Source organism: Ceratotherium simum, chromosome 34, assembly GCF_057802395.1.
Source record: "Ceratotherium simum simum isolate JZ-2026a chromosome 34, ASM5780239v1, whole genome shotgun sequence".
NCBI lineage: Eukaryota > Metazoa > Chordata > Mammalia > Perissodactyla > Rhinocerotidae > Ceratotherium > Ceratotherium simum.
Genome location: NC_141933.1, coordinates 14868409 through 14883654, shown reverse-complemented (window position 1 = coordinate 14883654; position 15246 = coordinate 14868409). Strand labels below are relative to the sequence as shown.

General features: G+C 40.2%; 2 protein-coding genes across 3 annotated transcripts in view; both read left to right on the top strand.

The window, feature by feature from the left end:
- The window catches only part of ZFP91 (ZFP91 zinc finger protein, atypical E3 ubiquitin ligase), a 36667-nt gene extending 30906 nt beyond the window's left edge, over positions 1-5761 (top strand). For both annotated transcript variants that reach the window (XM_004437398.3, XM_014792857.2), the window contains exons 10-11: positions 1545-1644; positions 1977-5761. In XM_004437398.3, the coding sequence (XP_004437455.1) occupies positions 1545-1644; positions 1977-2487 (611 nt within the window). In that variant the 3' untranslated portion in view covers positions 2488-5761. The remainder of the gene's footprint in view (positions 1-1544; positions 1645-1976) is intronic.
- A 203-nt stretch (positions 5762-5964) lies between these two features.
- On the top strand, positions 5965-14566 carry CNTF (ciliary neurotrophic factor). Its single transcript, XM_004437401.3, has 2 exons — positions 5965-7733; positions 8979-14566. Exons 1-2 carry the CDS (start codon positions 7620-7622, stop codon positions 9465-9467), a joined length of 603 nt encoding a protein of 200 aa, XP_004437458.1. The 5' UTR covers positions 5965-7619; the 3' UTR covers positions 9468-14566.
- The last annotated feature ends 680 nt before the right edge of the window (positions 14567-15246 follow it).

Below are 15246 nucleotides of genomic sequence, written 5' to 3'. Positions count from 1 at the left end.
GGTTATTTACCTTTTAATTTATCCTTGTGTTTTTACTGTGACTATTTCTATTAATTTTGAGTGAAAGGCATAGAAAATGTAGTGGTCATTCATTCAACAAGTATATGTTGAACATCTGTTTGTCCACTTTCTTCCCAAGCAAGTGATAAAGAAATAATTAAGTACAATGCTCCTTTGCCCCATAGATTCCACACCATGTTATCAAATTCATCAAAAATCATATGATTTTTGACAACATGGATGGACATTGAGGGTATAACGCAAAGTGAAATAAGTCAGAGGCAGAAGGTCAAATACCGTATGATTTCCTTCATTAAATAGTAGATAATAACAACAATAAACAAACACATAGGGACAGAGATTGGATTGGTGGTTACCAGAGGGGAAGGGGGGAGGGAGGAGGGTGAAAGGGATAATTCGGTACATGTGTGTGGTGATGGGTTGTAATTAGTATTTTGGTGGTGAACATGATGTAATCTATGCAGAAATAGAAGTACAATGATGTACACCTGAAATTTTTACGTTATAAACCAATGTTACTGCAATAAAAAATTAAAAAAAAATCGTATGAAATTTGGGGGAGTATGAAATGAAAGAGAAGTAATTGAATGGTGCAGAAGATGTGGGGGAGGAGAATAAGGAAATGAAATACAGGTGCTGTTTGCATATATTTGATAGCAGCTACTGGAATCTTTAGAGAAAAAAATCTTTAAATTATTTTTGATTTTTTTGGTGAGGAAGATCAGCCCTAAGCTAAACATCCATGCGAATCCTCCTCTTTTTGCTGAGGAAGACCGGCTCTGAGCTAACATCTATTGCCAATCCTCCTACTTTTTTTCCAAAGCCCCAGTAGACAGTTGTATGTCATAGTTGCACATCCTTCTAGTTGCTGTATGGGGGAGGTGGCCTCAGCATGGCCGGACAAGCGATGCGTCGGTGTGCGCCCGGGATCCGAACCCGGGCTGCCAGTAGCGGAGCACACGCACTTAACCGCTAAGCTATGGGGCTGGCCCAAAAATTGTTTATCTTGAGTAACATTTTTTGAACATGAAATGGAAGATATGATTATCACTGTAGATGTGGATCACTTTTCTTCTAGGGAATGCCAAATTCTTTTGTTGTTGTTTGAATGCCATATTTTTTATACGTAAACATTCAGCTTTCACAGTCTGCGAAAAAACTATTTTAAAGAATAAAATCGATGGAAAATGTAGCTGTTTACTTGCTAAGCAGTTTATCCAAGATCTGGATTACTGGTAAAATTGAGATTAGGATTCCAGTTCTCATATTTCTTTCTAGGTTTTGAGGTTTTTGTTTCTTTGTTTTAATAGGTCCTTATGCTACTGAATGTATAGACTAAAAAAAAACAGATGAAAAGTCTTTGTTTTTTAAATTTTGTTTATCCAAAATGTTTATACATTGAAAATAGTATTGCTTTTACTCTAAATTGACCTGCCTGATCATCTGCTTTCCTATTTTAAGCTAGGAAAAAATACTTACAGGGATTCTAAATGGAACACTAACCACGTTATTTTTTTCCTTAGATCAAAGGGATTATATCTGTGAATATTGTGCTCGGGCCTTCAAGAGTTCCCACAACCTGGCAGTGCACCGGATGATTCACACTGGCGAGAAGCCATTACAGTGAGTATTTACTGGTGAACATCTGGGTGAGAAGTGCATATACCCTACTCGAGAGTTAGCCCCTTTTCAAACATTTCGGCCATCACTGGTCTACTTATACCAAATTGAAGAGTGGGTATTGATTGGGGGAGGTAGCTAGTGACCTTTTTCTTTTGTTTCCTCTGTTCTTCAAAGAAACAGAAGAAAAAAATCAGATTTTTCCATCTGGTAACTTTGCTAATCTTTCACAAGAAGTATATGTTACTGACCATTTAAATTCTCACCCTGACCCTGAATAAGAGCTTTCTTTATTTCTCTATTTGATCAGCCATTTCTTCTTCCACTCTCCTTAGATGCGAGATATGTGGATTTACTTGTCGGCAAAAGGCATCCCTTAATTGGCACATGAAGAAGCATGATGCAGACTCCTTCTACCAGTTCTCTTGCAATATCTGTGGCAAAAAATTTGAGAAGAAAGACAGCGTAGTGGCACACAAAGCAAAAAGCCACCCTGAGGTGCTGATTGCCGAAGCTCTGGCTGCCAATGCAGGCGCCCTCATCACCAGCACAGATATCTTGGGCACTAACCCAGAGTCCCTGACACAACCTGCAGATGGTCAGGGTCTTCCTCTTCTTCCTGAGCCCTTGGGAAACTCCACCTCTGGAGAGTGCCTCCTGCTAGAAGCTGAAGGGATGTCAAAGTCATACTGTAGTGGGACGGAACGGGTGAGCCTGATGGCTGATGGGAAGATCTTTGTGGGAAGTGGCAGCAGTGGGGGCACTGAAGGGCTGGTCATGAACTCGGATATACTCGGTGCTACCACAGAGGTTCTGATTGAAGATTCAGACTCTACTGGACCTTAGTGGAAGGGAAGACTTTGGGCACTGGGACAGCTCAGACTTTGTATTTAAAAGATAAAAAGGACAAAAAAAATTTAAAGCATTTAAAATCTAGTAAAATAACTGAAGGGCCTGCTCTTTCCATTGTGGATCACAGCACACACACACACACACACACACACACACACACACACACACACACCTCCTGCTATTGTCCCCTTTATAAAATTGATGTTGCCTTTACCAGAAAGGTAGATTTAAAAAAAAAAAAAAGAAGAAGCTCTTAAAGTGAGGGTTATACTCAGTTCCAGCCAGGCAGACTGCCTGCTCGTCGGCAGATCCCTTTTTCCAACCTGTAACTCTGATGTGCTCTGGATCAGCTTTTAACTCTTAATAGTATATTACTGTCCTCCAAACTCCTTCTCCTCCTTTACTGCTGCCCCATAGTTCTGGCTTCTACCTACTGCAGCACACTTATCCTCAAAGTATCACATAATTCTAATCTGGAGGCTTGCAGCTTGACTTGGCACTTTAGGGCCCCTTAGCAGGGTGAGCTGTTAAAACAGCGCACATCTCTCACCCCCTTTTCCTCCATTCCCCATTGGGTTTAGGAAAGGAAGGATATGTGGGGACCATCTCCCTCCTCTGACCCCAGCACCTCAGTCCCCCTCCCAACACCTCCATATGGTTCTCAATGGTGCTCACTTGCTTGGAAGCAGGCTCCCAACAGGGAGGGGGCTGCCCTCTCTATGTGGTCTCTCTGACCATAAGACAGGGCTCTGGATCAGTGAGAAAAGTCCCAGACTAATGGCAGAAATTTGCACTTTGAACATGTGTGTTTTTGTGTTGTGGAACCTGAGATTCCTTATTTATTAATGGAAAATCTGATTTTTTTTTTTTTTTTTTGTCTTTGTTGCTATATTTTGTGGGGCTGGGAGAGGTTAGATTATTCTGATATGGTCCTTTCCATAAGAGGTACTTTTTGAAGGCAAGATACAGAGTTGAAGAAGCACAGCCAGCCTCTATAAAATCATAGCTCTCCAGTGGCCTTTAAAGAAAGCTGGTCCTCAGCACTAACAAAATCACTACAGTAGCCTAGTTGCTTTTCCAGGAGCCTTTTTAGGGAAGGGTGTTAGGTTTGTGGTAATTAGTGCTCTTTGAGTTTTTAGAGCATTGAGACTTAGGAATTTTGAGGGGGTGAGGAAGGTGGTTCAGGGTCTGATTACAGATAAAAGATTATCTCTTGTGAATTTGTTTATTTTTTCTTTTGTCCCCATCATTTCTTTACACATCCCTCCCTACTGGCCCAACTCTGGCCCCTTGCTTAACAGCTTTCCCTTTGCTTTATCATTGGTTCATTCCAGCTCTCAATTAGTGAAGGACACTGCCGTTAGTGAAGGAATAGTCTGTGAGTCATACAGTTTTAAGTCAAAGAAAATTGCTCTGTTTTGTTTCTCTTTTACTTAACACTTCAGAAGAGGAAAGGCTTCAGTAGACAAAGTTAATAATCTGGATAATAACGGCTTTGGCTTTCACCTGAAATTCTGGGAATTACCACTTCCCTCAAGAATAGGGATTTTCATGGAGTGGATTGCTTATTACTGTCCATGGGAGAGACAGGTAGTGTTTTTGTACAAGTTTTCGTAACTCCTAGAAGACTAAAAACATATTTTGGCTCATTTTTAAAGAATTAGAAGGGCAATCCCTATCCTCCTTTGTACCTCGGAAGCTGGAATTAAAGATTTGCCCTGTTCATTGTTTGTCAGAAATGTATGATGGCTGTTGGAAAGAATGAAGTTTTGCCAAGAACAAAATAAGGAACAGCTTGTTTTTCACAAACACTAAAACTACAAAGTTTATCAATTTTCTCTTTGTTTTTTCCCAAAAAGAGTGGTAACAAAATGTCATCTCTGAAAGAGGCTTACTTTACACCCACTATGGTCAGTGGTTGGGATGCCAGGGAATAGGGAGTGAAACACCTACAGTGAAGTCTTAAATGCGCTATTGTTCCTTTTTAGAGTGTTGCAGATTTGCCATCCCTCCAGTGTGAGGCTAGAAAAAAGCGTAAGGATAAAAGGGATGTAGAGTATGCTTTCCTGCCCAACAGTAAGGATTTGGAGTTGACTTTGGTGTGTTGGGTAGATTTGAAAATATTATAAGATTAATTGGATGGGTCTACAAATAATTGTTCCACTCCCATATAAGTCCAGTTTGTACTGTTTCACTAGCTAGCATCTATGCCCTGCACTTACCTTTTGTCTTTGTCACATTGATCTTATCCATTGTCTCCATAAATTATATTTGCAATGGTTAGTTGTCAGATATTTTAGCCACCTACACAAAGCAAACTGCATTAAAAAAAACAAAACTATGAGATAGAGGGAGATGTTCTTCCCTATATCGCACTCCTCTCCCCGCCAAAAGCAACTAGTTGTAATAATGAGAAAGTTTCTGTTCTTTCTTTTTTTTTTGGTCCTCTTCGTAGCTACCATTTGCCTACAATTTGCTTCAGTAAATTATTGTAGCAGTTTGCAATCAATTTTAAAATATTTTTCATGGACTTGATTTTTTTGCCTTTTGAGAAACAGATGCTAGCATAGTAAGAGTTGGTGTAAGTAAACTATCTTATACTAGGCTCTCTTCCCTTTTCCTTTCTGCTCCTCATGCTGTTTACTTTGTTGTCTTTCTAAGGAGCTCTTTTAATCTTAAAACTCTGCTTTTCCTACTCTTAGTCAAATTCTGTTACCTTTTTAATCACTCTTCCCACTGCATATTTTCCATCTTGAATTGGCAATTTCTAAATTCTTAAAATGTCATTGAGATGCAAGCATTGTATCTGGGAGATGAGCCTCCCCTTGTTTGTTGTTGCCCAGGGTTATTTTGAGACTTAACATGCTTCAGAGAGTTTAGATAAACACTGGCCAGGATTACTGGGAGTAAAAAATATGTATTGAAATATATGAAGGTATGGAAAAGCATCCACCTAGAGCACTTGAACCTCCTTTGTACCTGTTTGGAGAAAAAATATAAAGAGTGTACTAAACCTAACTATTACAGTCTGGTTGTTTGAAGTACCATTTTTCCCTCCTCTCTTTTTCCCACTTTCCAATGTACTCAAGAAAATTGAAAAATTGTAATGGATCAATTTAAAATATTTTATTTCCTAAAAGCCTTTTTTGCCTGTTGTAATGTGCAGGACCCTTCTCCTTTGATGGGAGAGACAGGTAGTTACCTGAATCTAGGTTGAAAAGGTTATGTAAAAAGAAATTATAATAAAAGGGATACTCTGCTTTTCAAATCCTTGTTTTCTCTTAATCTAGGTAAGGCATATCCAAAATAAATATGTAAAGAAGAAAAATAAAAAGTTGTCCTCATGGAAGCAACTGGTCTTCCTTGGTTGTACTGAGTTACAGTGAAACTGTTGAAGCTGCTAAATGAGAAAACCAAGTGCCCTCAGAGCAAAGTTTTATGTGGCAGATACTGTTGTTTGCTCTTGTTGAGAATCAGGTAGTTAACTTTTGACTTAGTTTACTTCTTGATTTCTAATGCTGAGATGCCATATGATTCTGTGATAATTTGGCAAATTTGGAAAGCCCTGCCATGTTTTGACAGACTTCTACTGGGAAAGGTGGCTATATTAAACTAGTAGAGAGAACATTAAGGAAGCTGTGAGGTTAATTTCATTCTGATGCTGACAAAACCTTGATAGCATTTAATATCAATGCTTTTTCACAAAACTTCGATGTCCACGTAAAGTACCAACTTAAAAAAAAGGAAAAAATAGAATCCTCCTACCTTCTTATAAGGCCTACTTTGACAGCTGCCCAGGCCTCATTTCTTGCTCCTTTGTATCCCTTGTTTATTGTTTACCTATAGAAATTTGCCCCTGAGAAGGCAGGCATTTCAGCTTTGAGGCAAGGAAATAGTGAGAGCTAATTGATTCATTTGAGGATGAAACTTGCAACTCTGACCAGATTAGCATCATCCTCTCACCTAGTGAGTTAAATGCAACAGAACAACAGCTCTCCAAGTACTTTTAAACTCTGCCCTCATTTCAAAGCCCAGCTCATTCTCTTATTTTGTTAAGAAGCAATGTGGTATGACTGTGATAAAGATAAAAAAGAAAAGCGTGTTTTCACTTGAGTGAGACTGCATTAGAAATGTTAGCTAGTCAGGGTTGGGTGTTGCCTGTCCTTTGGAAGAGAACAGGCCTAAACAGTACCTTCCTCATCCTGTAGCTATGAGGAAGGCACCATGATTGAGATTAGAGATGCTTCCATAGCTGATTATTAATCAAATGGAAATTAAACTAACTTTAAATATATAGCAAAAGGATGGAAGTGAAAAAGATTGTGTATTTTTAAAGGACCTATTTCATGTAAACTTTTGTTTCTTGAACAAAATGTGAACTACCTAAAGAATGAAATTGGAAAGTCAGTGGGAAAAACAGCTGTAGAATCAAAGACCGATATTTAAATTTTGAGCCTAGTTGTTGGATTTTGTGCACATTATTTAATTTCTTTATGCGTCAATTACTTCTTATGTAAAATAGGGAAAATACTCTTTACCTCATAGAATTATTCTAAAGATCAAATAAAGGCTTTAAAGCCTTTAGGGCAGTGTCTAGCACAGGGTAGATGCTTAATAAGTGGCAGCTTTATCAATAACAACAACTTAATATTGTTGAATACTTGACCAGGCCAAAAAAAGAAAGAAAAGGACATAGGGAGCACAAGGGAAGGTGATAATAGAATAAACTGATTATATGTGTAGATAAAATAGATTACATTAGACAGGGGTGTCATGAGGATTAGTGTGAGAGTGACCTTGTTGCTAAGTACAAAAGCAAAACAATGACATAAAAACAAGTACGCTAGGCACTGAGTGGAGGAGAGAGATGGAGGCAGACGCTGCAGGAAAAAAAGCTGATTAAAAAGGGGCCTTTGATTCCACAGGCACAAAAATCCACAGGCACAAAAATCCACAGCCAGGAATTTGCTGCCACCTCTGAGTCAGGCAGGGGGTGGGGGTGGGGTGCACAATCCCATTAGAGAAATGCCCAGTGGATTTAGTCTGAGAGTCACATTTCTTATTTGGACCAGTGTAGACAGAAGCAAACCCAGCTCACTTGTTTCCTGGGACAGTTGAGTTAGGGGATGGCTTTTGCAGAGCGTTCACCGCTGACCCCTCACCGCCGGGACCTCTGTAGCCGCTCTATCTGGCTAGCAAGGAAGATTCGTTCAGACCTGACTGCTCTTATGGAATCTTATGTAAGTTGCCTATTTTGCTGTTGTCTATTTTCACTTAATCTCTTCTGATCCAGCTTCTTCATCATGCTCCAGCCCCATTACCAATTATGAAAGCCCTAATCGTACAGTCATATATTGGGCACCTATTATTTGACATGGCCCTTTCCCTTGAGGAAACTTATGAGCCTTATTTCTCTAGGCTGTTTAGGAGACATGTTCCTTGAATAAAAAAAATATAAAGTTCTAGGTAGGATTGGGTATATGTCTTGGAGGCGGTTCCTAATTTGATTGCCTACAGTCTGAATTCTACCAGAACAGATTAACTATGGGCCTTCTACGTTTGAGTTTTTTATATACATTGTTCTGAATATTTGAGCTATGTAAATGAAAGGCAGAGTGAGGTTTATAGGATTGGGAGAAGAGCAATATAAACCCAACCAATTTCTATACAGTATTAGCCACCCACTTTTTAATTACATACATCAAAAGTATCCCTGTGTCTAAATAGAAAGGTCACCTACACTATCAAAAGGATCCCCTAGAAGAGTCACTGGGGACTTGAGGAAGTGTCAAATTCTTAAGGAGCCAATCATGGAGTTCCAGATTGGTTTTCTGATAGAGGGAGATCACCATCAGTCTCCACCTAAGGCCTACTGTGGAAACACTGCAGGTCCCCATGGAGAGTTCTGAATTTAGGTTCTCTGAGAATTGGTTTATCTTCATACAGCTCACCAGTCAGAAATCAGACTCTTTGAAGTATCTTTTTTTTTTTTAATACTAGTTATCACTGACTTCTCTAAAGAATTAGCCTCACCATTGAGAGTGGGCAGTGGAGGAGAGGGCAGTTTGAAAAATTCTACAATGCCTACATTCTAGGGCTGCCTGGGTGTGACCAATATCTTTCAGTATGTTTAAAAAACTTAAATTCCAGTATGATTAAAACATATCAGTGTCCAGGAAGGAGTTTGAAGTTGGGAAGAAAAATTATTCTAGACCAGTGGTTTTCAACCTTTAAAAGCTAATGAAAGCTGCAGATTCTCCCAAGAAAAATGAACAAGTAGTCAAAGCAGTATGTGTAATTTCAGGGAGAATAGGATCTTCCTAAAGTCCATTCATGGACCCCAAATCAAGAGTTCCTGTTCTGGACTTTTTATTTTCTTTACTGTTTGGATCCTTGACCAGGGAGGTGAATAAGATTTTATATGAGCTTTAGAGATTAAGTGAGTGATTACAGAAGATGTGATGTTTTTCTGTATCCTTGGCCAGGTGAAGCATCAGGGCCTGAATGAGAACGTAAACCTGGACTCTGTGGATGGTGTGCCAATGGCAAGCACTGATCGATGGAGTGAGCTGACTGAGGCAAAGCGACTCCAAGAGAACCTGCAAGCTTATCGTACCTTCCATGTTATGTTGACCAGGCTTTTAGAAGACCAACAGGTGCATTTTACTCCAGCTGAAGGTGACTTCCATCAAGCAATACATACCCTTCTGCTCCAAGTTGCTGCCTTTGCTTACCAGCTGGAGGAATTAATGGTGCTCCTGGAATACAAGATTCCCCCCGGTGAGGCCGATGGGATTCCTGTTACTGTTGGAGATGTTGGTCTTTTTGAGAAGAAGCTGTGGGGCCTAAAGGTGCTGCAAGAGCTTTCACAGTGGACAGTGAGGTCCATCCATGACCTTCGAGTCATTTCTTCTCATCCAACTGGGATCTCAGCACATGGAAGCCATTATATTGCTAACGACAAGAAAATGTAGCAGTTACCCTTCTTCCTTTCTTTTCTAATGGAATATACGTAGTTCTCTGAGGCCTCACCTTCCTACTCTTCAGTTTTTGAAAAACCTTTAAGACCACAGGCATTTTCCTTAAGTAGGGTTGGAGACATGGACAAATGAACATACAGGTTTAGTCTGGGGGGTGTGTGTGTGTATGTGTATGTGTGTTGGGGCCATAAGGGAGTGGGGCAGGGACAACATCCTTCCATCTGAGTGCTCTAGTCTTTTCTACCCACTAAGTAACCTTTACAGGCATTTAACAGCCTCACAGGATAAATATATTTTTGACTTTAGTCCTGGATGACTCTTCTGAGAAGACTAACAGTGAATTAAAAATCATAGACTCTAGCCAACTCAAACTTGGATAATAAAAATAGTAACTAACGTTTATTATCTACTGTATTAAAGTAATATGTCACAGGCTTTATGTATATTATAATTTTCACAACAACCCTGTTGAGGGAGGTGGTGGTATTCTCATTTGGCAGATGAGAAAACAGGCTCTCAGAAATTTATAATTTGTTCAGGGTTACCCATCTAGCAAGTGACACACTAAGTTTGAACGCAGATTTTTCTCATTCCAAAGCCTATGTGCCCTTCACTCTAGAGACCTGATTATGAACCTCGATCACTGCACCTCTTTGCCACAGAGGGTTGGAAAATGTATCCATGTAGACTAATCCTAGCACTGAAGAAACAACCTCCAGTACATGTCCTGAATGGCACAATTTTAGTGTTAAAGGCAGTATTTGCTGTCCATACTTGGCAAAGAGAGCAATGGAGATCTTAAGATTCTGTTTGGGGAGAAGATTAGGCTCACCAAACTTCAGAATTTAAGCAGATAGGGATGTGCAGTAATACAACCTGTTTTTAAAGTGTTCACTAATGTTCTTGAGTTTGGATTTGGGATACCAGGTTACCTCACATTTATTGTAATCAGCAGTGCAGTGATACAGACACTGTAACCCAAGCATTCATGGACAGTGGGTGGACTACTACTCAGGTTAAAAAGTCACAGAACTCCTTCACCACACATTCTCGGCACTTAGTCATGAGAAGCGGGTGAGGCCCACTCTGTTCCCCGTGGGAATGCTGGCGATTCTGAAACAATATACATCAAAGCCTCCATGCTTTACAACAAAGGGGCAGAGCTCTGCATTTAATTTTCTTGAGAGAAGCACAGTGTGAGAGGCGCCAGGTAGTAGATGTGGGCATTAATGGAAAAGGTCATTTGCAGTCGGGCCTGTGAACTAGTAGTGCAGTGTGAATCCGGAAGTTCTCAGGTGTACCATGTTTCACACTACCAATTAGTGAAAACTCAAGATCTTCAACTGGGGACCCAAATCAATTTAGTTTACTTGTTTGGGGCTTCAGTATTCTTAAATGAACCATGAGTCAGAGAGGGCTAGCTCCCAAAGGTCGCATGAGGTGGAATGGGTGATTAGCTTGTGTCCTTCCCTACATAGGTTCATGTCCAAAACTCCGTGAAGTCAATGTTATGAGAGGCCTCTGGGCTAGGCGTTGGGGTGATACAGGGTAAGAAAGGCCCTGCTCTCTAGTGTGCATTTGTGGAAACAAGGTTGTATGCATATAGGGGATCAATACTAGGCTGGAATTGTAAGGCACAGGTGTAAGTGTTATGGAGTTAAAAGGAAGCTCAACAAGGGCCAGAAATCGCTTCCTGGAGGAGGGAGGAGTTCAGTTGTGTCTCAGAGGTTGGCTGAGCACCAAATAAAGAGAAGTCATGAGGTGAGGAACACGGAAGAGTTGCCTGGCTAGAAGCAAGTGAGGCAATAATAAACATCTGAGTCCAGCAACCACTAGAGGTTTATTGTTTGGTTTTATTTTATTTGTGATTTTGGTATAGGTAAATAGTTCCCCAGTGAATACATAGAGGCTTATTTCATTCAAGCTTTTCCTTGTTTAAATTGTTGCTTCTGCTTAACAGCAACAGCAGTATCTTTGATTGATAAAGTGCCTGCTTGTTAATGTGAAGCTCTTAGATTTATCTGTACAGTATTTTAGGTTCTTTTTGTATAATGGAGAAAGAATGACTAAAATTTCTTGATGGGGAATAACTAATGACAAACTTGCTGAATCTGAAAGGAGTGACCCCTCTCCAAGTGTTTTGTTTTTATATTCAGCAGGTGTGGCAGGGCAGACATCTGCAGAAGTTCCAAAAATCAATGGAGCATGGCTTAAGCTTTGCTGAGTTGCGTGTGAAGGAGTATTTATGGACGAGGCACATTTGAAGTGGTGGAGGGTCCAGAAAAGGTACAAATACTAGCTATTGAATGGGAGGGAATAGGAAGATGTGTAAGTTTCAATTAGGTCACAAAAGCAGCAAGTCTACCGAGTGCACTCCCAACTCTGTGCTAAGAGCTACGTATCAGTTTCTCCTTCAAGAAACTTGCTATGTGCCTCAAAAGAAGTGTGGGGAAACTCCTTAGAAAAAGGTAGATAAAGTAAGAGGGAAATGAGCACTTAGCCATAATAACAAAGACATAAACGTGTGGATCTGCGTGTGTAGACGTTGCATCATGCTCATCTGAAATGGATGAAACAGACTGAATGAGGGACTGACAATATGCCAGTGCTCTAGGGTGTGCGTTTCGTAATACACATAAGGATAATGGCGACACTGTGGAAGTACATATTTTTTAAGGATCCACAACCCAAAAGAGATTTTTGATCTTCAGATTTTAGTTCCTTTGTTTCTTAGATCTGTATATGGATAGGATCTCTGGGGAATCATATTTTTATATACATATAAACTATATCATATGTATTAATATGTGTGTATATATATAACTATATATCAATAAGGTATTAATAGGCATAAATTTAATTCCTAGGCCCTAACTCTTATTTTGTAAAGAGGATTCCTTCCATCCTATTGTCTCCAAAAAAGTCCTCTCTGTGGGGAGACAGATTCAGTTTTCCTGAATCTGTCAAGGAATTGCATGTATGAGAGTTGATAAATTCTTCATTGATTTAAGAGGGTGATTTGGAAAAGACTTGCAAATTAGCACAAACTCGAAGGCCAAGTGTGGGATACAATTAGCTTTAGTATGATTAGGTTTGAGGGAAGTGAGAGTTTTAATAAATATGGAAAGTGTAAAGTCATAGCCCTGTTATTGCTGTTATTTCAGGCTGCTGTGGATTAAAGCCCAATGGATGACTCATTGCTGTGACCTCTGGTCAAACAGGGAGAGGACAAGTAAATATTTCAGGGAGACATATCTGCAAAGTTGTTTAGAATGACTTTTCTTTATGAATCCTCAGCTCCTCATGAAGTGGCTGAGTACCTTCTCCCTCTGTTGAGGAGTAAAATAGAAATAGAAATGCACCAGGATGAGAAAGGGATTGGTGAAGAGGAAAAGGAGAAAAAAAAGTAGAATTTGGATACCACTTCAGTTGATTTATTGTGTGTGTGTGTGTGTGTGCGCGCGCGCTACTAACAGCGTTTAGGCCAGGGCCTAGAAAGAATGGTTTGGCCTCCTGCCTCATCCCACCTCAGCGTCAAGCGTCAGACCCAAGAATGAGACCTCTGAATGTTGGTACATTCAAAAAGTGAAAGTGATGAAAATTTCATTTCTCCGCTCAAAAGCTATAAAGTTCTAAGGTTTACAGATAAAGAAAGTAAAAATATAATTTGATCTTTTGATGAAATTTGTGTGGGGTATGAGATAAGAAAATCCACGTGCATGAGATTCTTATGTTACTTGGATCGATCTATTTTTGGCAGTTAGAAAATAAAAGATGCAAGAATGGCTAACAATAAAGATCTCACCTCAGCAAGACCATGAGTTGCTTCTTTTATTTCTGTATCTTTGGATGAACAAGGGGAATTTCAAGTGAGTTCAACATTGGATGAAGTGTAATCCTCCAGCCAGGGCCAGGCTCAATCAAGTGTGCCAGGTAAATCTCCATTATGCTAGGCCACTGGGAAAAAAATCCCAAGGCGAGCCAGCCTAGAAAAGGTAGACTGCCCCTATGCCTATCAGCTAGCCTGCAGGTGAGGAAGATTTCCTTCTATATTATTTAATTTCAAGTATTCCCAGTCAAGCCTTTGAAAGACAGAAGAACCCTGACTAGCCCATTTCTAGTCAGTTGGAAGGTAGAAACTAAGTTGTGGGAAATCACATAGGGGAAAATATGAAAAATTGCTAAGAGATTCTATATTTTTTTCCACATGTTCAAGGTGGTATCAAACGAATTCTGCATTTCCTTATTATGTCAGGTGCCTTACAGTACTATATGTCATTTAATCCTCTGAGATCCTGTCTCTCCTTCACAAATGAGGGAAATGAGAATGAGCATTAACTTGTCCAAGTTCCCTCTTCTAGTATATGACAGGATTGGAGTTTTAGTTCCGGCTCCAAAACTCACTCCACTACACCCCACTGCTGTGGGACTCCTACAGAAATCCATTCTTCATCTCTAATTCACTTTCCTTGGGTAAAGCCAGCAAGAGTTGTACCAAATCTTGCTCTGTGACAAACCCTATTAAGTTTCCAAACTTTGGGACAAGTCACTTTTTCTGAGCTGCTTCATTTATGAAATGGAAATGACAATTATCTTTACAGGTCGTTATATGGTTTAGACAAATTGAGTATCTGAAAGTACTTGTAAATGACGTATAAACATCAAGTATATTTAATGTCTCAAATAGCTTGGATTGATGTAAGACTTTCAACTGAGGAGAGAAGTCTGTAAGCATCTCAGAGAAATACCAGTTGCTTCCGAGGATCCATGTGATCACAGCCTGGACTTGACTTTGTTGTAGCTGTGGGCCTTTGGCCACTAGAGACCGACCCAGTCTCATACACAGCCTCCAGGAGTTATCCACCTCTGTGGAGAGTCGAGACTCAGGCTGTTCACAACACCCAGAAGAGATGGCTTTCCCAGTAGGCGGGGTCAGACAAGTTCTGGAGGAACCTGGCAGGCCCTCTAGAGAGCCAAGGAAACATGCAAACCAAGGCACCTCCCAGGATGTGTTAAAGCATGCATTTAGACTGAGAGTTGTCCCACCATATACCAGCATTCTCCTCTGAATACCGGAAGGAACTCAAACTTGGTTTAGTTTAATCCCATCATTAAACACAGCACAAGGAAGCCAGAGAGGTTCAGTAAAGTGCCCCGGTGTCCCAGCTAGAAAGCTGAAGAATTAGAACTACAGCCTAGTCCGGGGCGTTCCCTACTGCACCTCCCTGCTTCTGCATTAGACCAACCCCATCTTAGAAAACATGGTGTCTCTGTTTACATCCTTTTACTCTTACATCCAGTGCTTTCTAGCACCCTGACCTCTAATAAGCCCTTGGAAGCTGGGAACAGCAACTCATAACCCAGACTTCTCTTGCCACCTCTAACTCCACCTCTGCTATAATTTGTTGGTCCTACATCTCATCCCTTCCTGATACTGTGGAAAAAGTCAGACACATTCTGAGATAGTGGTTAAATATGTTATTCCTTCCAGGGTAAGTGTCATTTGAATGAGGGATCCAGGGAAGCGTTTTAAAAATAAATTTCTGAGGCAGGTGTCTTATCTTTAGGTCACACCAACCCTATGCCACACCACTAAGTAGAGGTTTAGGACTACGACTACTTTCTCTTTTCCTACTTAACAATCCCTGCCTCCTATCCCTACAGCTTGGACTAAAAGGAGGGTTGGGAGTTACATAAATAACTTAGTGGGCCACTAAAAAAAATTCCCAGCCTGGTTCTAAGCTCTATGGCTCTGTCTTTGGGAATTTTCCTG